The sequence below is a fragment of the Pagrus major genome, chromosome 4, assembly GCF_040436345.1.
Source record: "Pagrus major chromosome 4, Pma_NU_1.0".
Lineage (NCBI taxonomy): Eukaryota > Metazoa > Chordata > Actinopteri > Spariformes > Sparidae > Pagrus > Pagrus major.
In genome coordinates, this window is record NC_133218.1 from 24,878,768 (window position 1) to 24,890,548 (window position 11,781).

The window sequence follows — 11,781 nt, forward strand, 5'->3', positions numbered from 1 at the left end:
CACTCTCTTCCTCTGGGGTTATACAGCTTCTGATCTGCTATTGAACCGGAAGGAGAGGCGGCGACACAGCCTCAACAGAAACTTTGTAGGTGACTACCTGGGCATGGATGACCGGCCCGAGCTGCGACAGTTCCTGGCCAAGAGGGAGAAGATCGACTTCGCAGACAAAGTCACCAAATATGACCGCCGCTTCAAGGTTGGTCTGCTTCAGTGTGATTTCTATGGCCAAACAACTGACAAAACATTTATGATTAACAATCTTCCTCTTTATTTTTCTGCTATGTTTAGGGGATTAAAAGGGACTTGATCCTGACCCCAAAGTCTGTGTACCTGATTGGAAGAGAAAAGGTGAAACAAGGACCAGAGAAAGGGCAGGTGACAGAGGTACTGAAGAGACGGATTGATGTGGAGAAGATCTTGGCAGTGTCTCTCAGGTACAGAGTGGTCCCTTCACATGGTTTTTCCTAGTCTAAAATAAATGTTTTCGATGATTCCGACAGCGATGTAACATCTTGCTTCAGTACGTCCTGTCGATTTTATCTGCTACTTTGCTCGAACCAGAATTTTGCTCAAGTATTTTATGCTTCAGGTGGTTTTAATGAAAACTCAAGCAGGCCGAGAAGTCTTTTTTTAGTCACATGTTCCACATACTGTTCAAGCCTTTATTGTTCCAACAATACCTGTCCGTATAAACAAATGCATTCTACCTGCATACGTCGACTTTGAGCGCTGCATCCTGCCGCTCCACCACCTCCAGCTCTCCAGTAAATTGAACTGCGGCTGCACCCTTGAAGGCTTCCACAATATACTTTAACAGCAAATCGAGATCACAATATTTAATTTCCTCTCACTTCTGTTACCAAACTTCACATGATCTTATTGACCAGCAGACTCAAGCTACGTGAAAACACCAATAGAGTGATGTTGTCTTGGCTCTTCCTTGGGTGACGTATTGTGAATAATGCAACAAGAGTTATAGCTTCCAACATCACGGACGGGGAGCTTGTGCCAAAAAAGAACTATCTCTGATGCAATATTGTGTTTTAATGGTGCAAATAGGGAAATTCAATGGCTGTTTCAAATCTGATTAGACTATACTGGCCATTTCCAAATTGAGAAAAAGATCGAAATTTAGATTGTGGATTGTAATTGCGATTAAATAGACTGTAACATCATTTTTTGGCCAGATCTCCCACCCCTAGTTTCCGCTGTTAATTCAGGGGGTTTCCAGCTCATGGACAGCCTTTGTCAAGCTTACACTTCAAACCCTGGGCCCCCCCGTGCGAAGAAACAGCCTCTATAGATGGGGCGCACACTCTACCTACTGAGCTACCAGGGCGCCCCAGTGCATTTATTTTCTTATTTTTTTGCAACAACTGATCAAAACCTCAACAATTAAAGTTGAGTATGGTCTAGACCTGCTCCATTTGAAAAGTGACATGAGATAAAATTGACTTAACTTGACAAGAAATTACTGATTGAAAAAAGCATGTTGCAGGGATAACAATAAAACATTTGGATATACATAACAAAAAATGAATTAAAACTTGATTGATACTTTATCTTATTTGTATTGTCTTTTTAGTAACTGAGCTGGAATATGTTGTTTCCTGGTATGTGGGACAAATTAAATGAAAGAAAAAAAACAAATGTCCTCTCATGTCCAAACTCCAAAGTGAAATGTGTTAATGCGTTTATTTTCCAGTTGATGTCTTTATTCAGACAGTCCTCGCTGGGACTCAGAGCTCATGTTCTGTTGTGAGAACATTAAGAACAAAATCTGTTTATAAGAAGATACCAGCAGGTAATGAGTTGTTTCCAAAACAAGACAATGACTGCTCAGCATGCAGCAGATTGTTATGTGGGGGCCCACCATATAATCTGGAGACAAAGTCATGAATCTATTTCAAAGCCACAGTCTGGATTTCCAATCACACGAGTTCCCATGTTCCTGTAAATGTCACACAAGGGACACTGAAGACATGTGGAGTATATTAACCCACGCCTTGTGTATACGTCTGTCCTTTTGTGTGTGCAGGTCTCAGAAATGTTGCAGAAATAAAAACATCCTCGTGAAAGAATGCTGACGAGTTTACTGCAAAGAGAAGGAAAAAAGTAAAAGGAACTGAGAGACTTCTCTGGCCTTTGTTGTCGATGGGAACGCTGTATAACTCGTTTTAGAGGTAGAAATCCCAGAACCGTTGGTGCGAGCATGTGGCTTTTGAGTCAGTGGGGGTAATACAGACCAGGTGGCGCAATGAGCGAAAGCAGGAGTTGTAAAAAGCTCATCAGAGAAAAACTCCACTTCACTGGAAGGAACAAAGTATCCTTGTGTGGGTTACGGGCACAAGCTGTCTTCCCTCTTCAGATGTGAGCTGCTTTGTGAGGCCCCTCTCTGTTTCTATGCAAATGTGAAAGATGATTCTGAGTCTCCATCTTAACCGCTGTCCGTCAAAGCAGAGCAGTGAAGGCGAAGAGCGTCTTTACAAAAAAAAAAAACGATCTTGTGACTGTTTCTCAGATTGTTTCATGTCACAGCTGATTTGAGGATTTTAAATGTCACACAGGAGCATCTCAGTAACTGTTGTGTTCATGTTTTTTCAGCACAATGCAGGACGATTTCATGATCCTGCATGAGCAGGAGTACGACAGCCTGCTGGAGTGTGTCTTCAAGACGGAGTTCATCAGCTTACTGTCCCGCAGGTTTGAGGAGAAAACTCAGAGGAAGCTACCACTCAAGTTTAATAACACGTAAGTAAACACACACAAAATATATCGCAAATTGACCACAGTTCAATCACACCTTTAAAATGGATCCAACACTTCTTCCAAATAACCTCACAGGGACCATTTATAGAGAATGAATCTTTGGCTCGAGCTCTGAAAACTTTTTTTACCCCTCAGACTGGAGATGAAGTTGAAGAAGGAGAACTGGGGCTTCTTGAGTGGCGGCGGCTCCCGACAGGTGATGTTTGTCCAGGGTCAAGGAGACATGCCTGTACTGAAGCCTTCGAGCAAATCTCTGCAGGTCAGCGTCGGCCCTGGGCTTCCCAAGAACACACGTGAGTATAAGAAGAGCATTATCTCCCCCAAATAACCTTTGATTTTTGTTTTCCAGTCCGGAAAAGTCCCTCGATCACTATTGAACCTCAACAGTGCCTCTGGGCTCTAAAAATATTGGGAACCCATCGTCTTTAGGCCTCTGCAACCTACTCAGTGGTTGAATCAGTTGAAACTATGATTTGTTGGTCCATCGTATGTTCTTATTTTATAAAAATTGTTTTAATGTTTTGTTGACCAGTGAGTTTATGGTGGCTATAACTCATATTTCTGTTGCTCAGAGATTCCTTTGTCTCTTTCTGCCTGTTCAGTTGCCAGTGTGGTTAAACCACTGAGTTTTGCTTTCTGTGTACAAAACCCTACTTTCTTTCTTTTTTTTTTTTAAACCCTTCATTCAGAATACCATCTATTTATGAGACTTTCTACAACCTAGAGTCATGAAAGACCATTAAAAAATGTAGAGTAGTCCTCTCAGCCATCTGTACCAGATCAAGCTTTTGTGGCAGGCGATTCCAAACTTACCCAACAGTCCGTCGATAAGGTGTAGACTGAAGTCACGTGATGAAGTGGAGTCATGACTTCAGGAGACATGATTCTCATTATTCTGAATTAGCACTAACATTGAAAGAACATTAATTTTGATTCTAAACTCAATGAAACCAAACTTTTTTTCAATTTTTTATTTTTGACTTGATATACACACCCACCACGGTGTACGCTGTCCTATTTTCTTCTTACATTTAAATGTTATGTTGTTCTAAACGGCTCAAAATCTCGTCCTCAGGCCCTACCAGGAAGAGCTTCACTCAGAGTCGCCCCAGCAATTCCAGAACTCACCAGAACATCCCGGCTCGGGCGGCACCGGGACCTCCAGGTACAGCGTTCACACCAACCATCAACCACCATCCATTCTCTCACATTCCCGCTGTGGACCACAGCGAGACCCATCTTTATCTTTTTTTTTATCTTTTTGCAGTTGCTCACCAGAATGGTGGCATCAAAAACACCAACCACATAGCCAATCAGAGGAACTCGCAGCATCACAGCCAGAGGCATCCCTCCGCCGGCAACGCGACGCGGCCCTTCCTGCCCAGCAACGTCAACCAGCTGAAGGAGCGAGGCGGCAGCCGGCCGCAGCCAAACCTGGACTGTCTTAAAGTGCCAGAACAAGGAGCCGCAGGGTGAGAAACTGACACAGAAAACACAGAAAACGCACAAAGCACACAGTACGTACAGGAGTAGATCACACAGACAAGGAAAACAGACTCTGTGGTTAAGATTTTTGGAGACTTCTCCCGTTGACATATGAAGTAGTTTTGCAGTCCTGTTATTATCTGGAGGTTATTTGGCCTCTCTGAAGCTGTTTTTGATGTCTTGTGTAACTTTAAAAACTCAGCTGCATCTGTCAAGTTTTATATCTGACCTGTCCGAGTCCAATGTGAGTGCATTTGTTGACATCTCACTGCCTCCAAATGCGAAACTCAGTGTCACGGTACCAAAGAAAACATGAAGTGTGCAGTGATGAGCACGTCTTCCTGCACTAGAACTGAGAGTTTGTTGGTTCTGGACTGAAAAGTGTTAATTATCATTTTCCTAAAAGACCAGACCCCTTTTCTGTTTCCATTACTGTGAATCTAGATGACTCACATGTTAATGTATCAGTGCCAGACCACTTTGATATGTGACGAATGCTACTAATTATCATTCAAGCTAATATGACTCAACTTTGTGCCTGTTTTTCTGAATGGGATTAAGTGGGGTCACATTAAAAGCCCTTTCCCATTAAGTACTTACATTCTTGTGTTTCCTCCTTATAAAAAATATTTACAGATGTAAGATCATTTATATTTGAAATGTTTCATGTTTCTACTTTGTGTATTATTTAACTCTATAGTGAAAACTTACATTTCTTTATATACGACACAACCTCGGTACCACAGACACACACTAATACACACACTCGTGTTTCTGTAATTTGCCATAATTTGGATGATTTATTCTTTTGTAGTAATGGAGACAGACGGCCAACTTCAAATGGAGGAATGTGAGTTGGAGTGTTTGCAGTGTTGTGGGTGGTGGTTCAGGTCCAGTAGGACATGTTGATGCTTCTTCTCTTGTACATTTTTGTACAAAAGTTCAAACTGGCTGAAGTAGCCCGACTGTAGTCTGCAACTAATATTTCATTTCCTGCTGCTGCTCAGTTTCTTTGGTATCAAATGGGAAATCCGTGTACAGTTCATTTTAATGTGATAAATTTTTCATTTCTCTCATGAAAGATCCTCGAAAGAGTTTTTGTAGAAGAATCCTGAAAGAATCCCTGCTGTGCACCTCCTCTGGTGGCTCATTTAAATCTGGGATTTGTTTTATTTAGGAGATGAACATTGACTAAGTTTACGTGCACACTGATATTCCACTTTTATTCCAAATATGACAATATTCACAATTCACAATTTGATGTGGGTCATGTAGCGTTTTCTGATTAAGACATGTGGGATGTATTGATATGATTCAGGTCTACAAAATTGGGCTTCTTACTGCAGTTTGCGACACATGGCCTCTTGCCTGTTTACAGTCAGCTCCAGGCGGTTCCTAGCCAACAGTTATCACGGTTGGAGCAGAGATGCATGCACAAAAGAAAAGCCCACATTTCTGGTCGAAAGGAGAGACGCACCTAAAGACTATACGAGCATGCCCAAATATCTCAACGCAATGAATGAAAGAGGAGGCTGTTTTCCTCAATGGAAGTATGCAGGGCTGCATGTAAACTGGAATATAAGTGGAATATTCATTTTCATTAGTAATGTAAACAGCCATGACCAAGCAAATTCACAGTAATGGTATTATTGCAATAGGTATAGAATTTGAATATATATATATATATATATATATATATATATATATATATAGCAATCAAATTTATCTTTAACTTTGTTTACTGTGTGTTTTGTCTCATTTTTTGGCAATTACCCTCAAAATCGAGTGTGGGGAGGTGGAGAGAGTCTGTAACCAGAGTCTGTAACTTTTAGAAAAGAAAGAAAGAACAATTACACTCAATTACAAGAGAAAAGGCAACCAAATTAACTCATAAACAGAAGATGCACAAGGCTTAACATCTTTCCTGGATTATTCACCCGATATCGATAGTTCAATTTTTAATAACGATTATCATGAATATGGCGATATTGCGACACCACTAGTAAGAATATCGTCTTTTACTGAATATTTTGTGTGTGTAAATGTAGAGGATAAAAGTTGCTTTCATGTAGAGACCCCACTGAGACCCATAAATGTTTTCATCCAGTTAATGCATATATTACAAATGTACAGTTTGCTTATCACTGGGACTGGGGTGATGCCACTTTTTTTTTACTCTCAGTATTAATACACTTGGCAATGTGTAAAAAACAATATTTTAAAAGAGAATATACTGTCAGTGGACTTTAATGGTTTTTTTTCGGATGAATGAATTCAGCCTGTATACAGAATTATAAACTGAGATCTTAAAGGTACCACTGACTCTGGATCAACACTCTCTGCTCTAAAAGGCTTCACCAAGTAGAAACATCTTTTAGTCTTGGTTAAAGTTGAAGTGTGCATTCGATCACCATCTTGTGGCTGATTTTGGAACAACTGCATTTTGTTCAAGTGAAGCAGGAAGCTTTACCAACACTACATAACCAAATAATTATAACAAAAACAATAACCTGTGTCTGACACATTTTTATCCAGGAGGAAGGAGGAAAAATCTAAATTTAATTTAAAATAAATTTGGAGGTTTTTTTATAGGACAAGATGGTGATTATGCATGCGCACATTTTTGGGATGTTCTTTGTAAACACCTCACCTTCTTCTGTCTTAACTTCACAGCCACTGCAGCACAGTGAACTGAATTTTTTATGTCCTGTAGTGCCCTCCCGCAGATGTTGACAGTCGTGCGGTTTCCCTCTTTTTTCCTTTAATGTCTCAGAGCCCACAGACCATCAGCCAGCAGGCCTCCGCCAGGAGGAGGACGACCCAAACCTGCACCCAAACCCAAACCCCAGGTGCCCCAGTGCAAAGCTTTGTACGCCTACGATGCTCAGGACACAGACGAGCTCAGCTTCAACGCTGATGACCTCATCGACATTATCAAAGAGGGTATGCGCGCGACAAAACGGCTGCTTTGTTACCTTAATTTTGTGAAGATGTCAGTTTGATTGAAACGGGACACTAATCTGTTCATGTCTGTCGGTTAGATGCCTCCGGGTGGTGGACAGGACGACTTCGTGGAAAGCAGGGACTTTTCCCCAACAACTACGTCACCAAGATCTAGGAGCTGCCGCTGTATAACACGAGGAGGAGGAAAAGGAGGAGGAGAGCCTGCTGCATCCCTGCTGACCCACTCAGAGGACGGGATGAAGCTAACAGTCCGAGAGAGAAACACTGTGAGGAGGGAAACTCACACTTCCTCCACTGCTGCCTTCGTAGTAAATGAATGTAACTCTCGGCTCCACCACCAGACCAAAAGACCGTCAGGCTTGAAATGAGGCTCTGCTTTAAAGACTGTTTGACCCTGGGGTCTGTTTTTCCTCCAGAGTACGGAACAAAACTATTTATTGTATTTATAGCTTTCTGTGTTCTCCTTACTGTCATTTATATCTTGCTGAGGATTTGAGCTCAAACATTTTGAAGAGTTGGAATGAAGGATGCTTAATCTGTGGGACCAGGCTGTCCACACATCTTTTTTTTTTTAATAGATGAAGGTTTGATTTCTGAATCAGAGGTGGTCGTCTCAATGACTGCTGCTTTTTACCAGGAATATTTATTTTGGTGCAAAACTCTGTCTTCTTACAGGGAATGGAGTTTCAGTAAATCATCGCACTGTGATTTTTTAATGATTTTAAACTACCAAAGTCTGTTCCACCCGTGCAGAAAACATTCAGAGGGCAACGTGGTGAATCACCTGGAAAACCACCTTTATCTTTGTTCTTTTGTCGTTTCGTTTCTCTATCACACCAGTATATTTTTCACACAGAGTAGAGGCCATGTATACTGTAACCTGAGCATGCTGTCTGTGGTGTATTAGCACTTTATTGGTACAGGTACTACCTTGGACACAGACATCATCACTCGTTCATGCCACAGCCAGTAAGTCTACGAAGGACAGGTTGCCAAGCTTGCAATAAGCCGAGTTACTGAGGAGAATAATTTGTTTACATGAAGTGATAAAAACAGGCTTTTTCAGATCTGATTCTGTATATGTGTTCATATTGAGGAGTAGGCCTGTTGTCGGTTAGGATTTAAATGAACTGTTTTGTATTTCCTCTTAAGGATCTTCTATTATTCTCTCTGCTTTTGATACTCACAGGGCTGCTTTATCTCCACTTCAGACTAAGTTCATGACGGATCTCACAGACTCGGGTGAATGGATTTTTGTTTTGTCAAAAAGTCGTTTTAGGTGAAAGAAATGTGTTGACATTTTTCCGTGGCACTACAACGAATTCCTTTTGCTTCTGTGTGTTTTGCGCACATCTTTTGCACTGCTGTTGCATTACTTACACATTCCTAATCCTCATTTGTTTTTGTTTTTTAATCAAATAACCACATTATGCTCTAGTCAGTGAAAACTGCCGGGACTTCTGTCATAGATCTTTTGCATTTGGTCTTGGATGGTTGAAAACATCCTTGTGCAATACAAAACAGTAGATTTTAATAAAGCATGTAATATTGTGTATTTAACTGCTTTGTTTTGTTTTATTATCAGAGAACCCATTAAATGAACAACCATCAGTCTGTGTTTATGTTTATTGCCATACTCACCTGATGACAAGATTTTACAGTTTGTTATTCCAAGAGACAAATGTTGACCAAACCCCACTAAATAATCTGTCATTGTTTAGTTGTTTAACAAATTAATCTAACTGTTCAAATATACAGTATTAGTTGAATGTAACTGTTTATTTAGAAGCAGTGACGGACTCCACTTTTTCACGAATAAAGTTCTGTTGAGAAGATAATTGAAATCACTGAAAGGAGGGTATAAAAAGACTAAAATGTATAAATGTTCTTTGAAATTGTATTATCCAAACTGCATTTCAGTTCACCCAGGTTATGAGAAAAAAACCTCAGAGTCTTCAATCGTTGCTGTTGAATTGCACAGCTTTGTTTGGTCGATTTGTTTGGTCAATCAGGAATGGGGAGAGAAAACATTTGTATCTAGCTTTATGTGACACCTTCCACTGATCTGATAGGCCTCCTCCGTGAAGGACATTTCAACACACCTCAGCAGGGAAAGCACAGGTGTCAATATTGACACAATGCAGTTGTTGCACAGTGTTCACCTGCTGCAGTGCACCAACGATGCCACCACTGGTGCACGATTTGTGGTATATGTGAATACTAAAGCTGTGTAGTGAACTACAAGAGCATAAAGCAATGGAAACATAAACAGTATTGTTGCTCACATTCACAGTTTCTAACATCTTCTCCTAAGGCTCAAATCTTTTAGGCTTTCAACCAAACATACAGAAGAATTTTTTTTCAAAATTTGACTAAATCAACATCAGTATCTCTTTTGATGCAGCTCTTCCTGTCTCACTTCTTTTTATGCTCCAGTGAGGAATCCTTTGTGCTTTATATCCACCTTGTGGCTGCAGTAGGTACTGCACTTGATCCTGTGTTCCTGTTTTGATGCTTCTTTGCAGGTTTCATTTGAATTCCTGTCAGACTAGCTCTTCAAAACCATTAACATAAATTCAGATGAATTATTTTAAACCTATATATTTTAAATATGCGTTTTCTTTGACATCAGTATGCATACAAACGGTATGCTAGATCATCATTCACTTTTGTTTTAGCTACATATTGTATATTATCAGCCATATTGTTCTTAAACACAGAAGGTGAATCTGTCTGTCCACTATGACCGCTGCCAGTAAAAGGTCTTTTTTTGTTTGTTTTGAAAATAAAGGATTAAATCGATTTATTTATGACTAATCTATACAGGATCCTTTCTTACACCTGGTTCATAATCCAGGCTGTCTTTATCCATAAATCTTCAGCTATACTTATTTTTTTAAACCAGCATTGTTTTTCATGTTTGTGAAGATGAGATTTTTAGTAAATGTAACAACCAATTATACACAAAATACCTACTAGGTTTTATTCTTTTTTTTTATTTAATTACCAACTATGTATCTTTATATCTGCATGTTTGTGCCATTTATATATTAGATATTGCTGCCCAAGAAATTATTGAGAAAAATTGAGTTATGAACAAATCAGTGGAATATATCGTACAAAATCATGACGTATTTTCCACCCAGGGTAACTCATAAATCCCTTAATGCATTGAATACGGGCAGCACCACCGACATGTGTTAGCAGTGACACATCTTTAAACTCTGTTCAGTATTTGAAGTGATTCCTATTCAACATTTTCAAAGACCGACAATGTTCTTCATAACATTGGTAACCATTTACAATAACTATAATTAATAAATGGTAAATGTACAGTGAGTTAAACTTTAGTTAATAGTTATTTGACTTGTCAATACATTTCTTTATAAACAATTTATTAAGCGATTTAAAAGGTTTATAAACATCAGTTGCCATTTTTTAATAATAATTGTTTATAGATGAACTACAGTATTTATTAACCATTTACAAAATATTATAAACATCAGTTGCAACTTTACAATAAACAATTGCTTAATAAAAGGTTTGTAGGGGATGTTTGTTTGTTAATCGTGAAATAATTAATATAACTATAATCTTCCTTGTATTAATGGTTATTATAGTGTTACCAAACCATTTCAGAAAATAACACAACATTCACTCAAACATCTGATTATCAAAGAGGACGCCAAGCAAAAGACTCAGTTAAGAGTTATCCAAGTTTATTAATATTATTTTTTAAAACTAATATAAATCCCACAGAATATGATCCTGGTGCCTTTAAGTCAATGAATGCATGGATACCTGCTTTAAGTACTGCATTTCAACACTCCATTCAAAATATCTTTTTTTTTTAATTCCTTTTTTAATAGTCATCAGAGTGGAAATACATGGCCTCAGTGCACTGTCATATTCACTACTACTCTCCTACCCTTTTCTCTCTTGTGCAAGTCTATGCGAGTGAGTTAGTCAACAGTATTAGTGTTTTTCTTTCCGCAGCAGCCAAAATGGACGCCGCTGCTCAACTACAGAGAGACAAAAGGGAGGGTGGATAAAACGGTTTGAAGTGTGAGAACAAACAGTAAATATTAATCCCAAATTGAGCTGTGTATTTCCCTCTGAACGCACGCTCACACACACACACACACACACACACACACACACACACACACACACACACACACACACACACACACACACACACACACACACACACACACACACACACACACACAGGAAATTAAAAGTCAACGCCACTGCCGGTATCAAATTGACAAAATGATCCCAGGTCGCAGGCTCATGTGAAATGTCTTACACACATGTAGACCTGAGATCATCTTACAGAACCCTAGTTAACCATCACGGCCCATCTGCAGGGAAACAAAATGGAGAAGAGCTTCACAGCAGATCCCGACAATCGTTCAGGTTAGAAAGAACAGTCAAAGAGAGGGAGGTGACATTCTTTTTCTCTAAAATACATCGGAAGATGGTGATAACGGTGTTTTAGTCGAATGAAGGTGCTGGAGGGAGGTGTAATCGTAGCAAAGCATGTGCATATTCTGGGAG

General features: G+C 39.6%; 1 protein-coding gene across 2 annotated transcripts in view; it reads left to right on the forward strand.

The window, feature by feature from the left end:
* The window catches only part of myo1ea (myosin IEa), a 54,848-nt gene extending 46,019 nt beyond the window's left edge, over nucleotides 1-8,829 (forward strand). Inside the window, exons 21-29 of one of the 2 annotated variants that reach the window (XM_073463985.1) lie at nucleotides 27-196; nucleotides 289-434; nucleotides 2,605-2,751; nucleotides 2,905-3,062; nucleotides 3,845-3,934; nucleotides 4,037-4,241; nucleotides 5,069-5,104; nucleotides 7,028-7,197; nucleotides 7,296-8,829. In XM_073463985.1, coding sequence (XP_073320086.1) covers nucleotides 27-196; nucleotides 289-434; nucleotides 2,605-2,751; nucleotides 2,905-3,062; nucleotides 3,845-3,934; nucleotides 4,037-4,241; nucleotides 5,069-5,104; nucleotides 7,028-7,197; nucleotides 7,296-7,372 — 1,199 coding nt within the window. In that variant the 3' untranslated portion in view covers nucleotides 7,373-8,829. The remainder of the gene's footprint in view (nucleotides 1-26; nucleotides 197-288; nucleotides 435-2,604; nucleotides 2,752-2,904; nucleotides 3,063-3,844; nucleotides 3,935-4,036; nucleotides 4,242-5,068; nucleotides 5,105-7,027; nucleotides 7,198-7,295) is intronic. The other variant, XM_073463986.1, reaches the window with a different exon arrangement.
* Nucleotides 8,830-11,781: the final 2,952 nt, after the last annotated feature.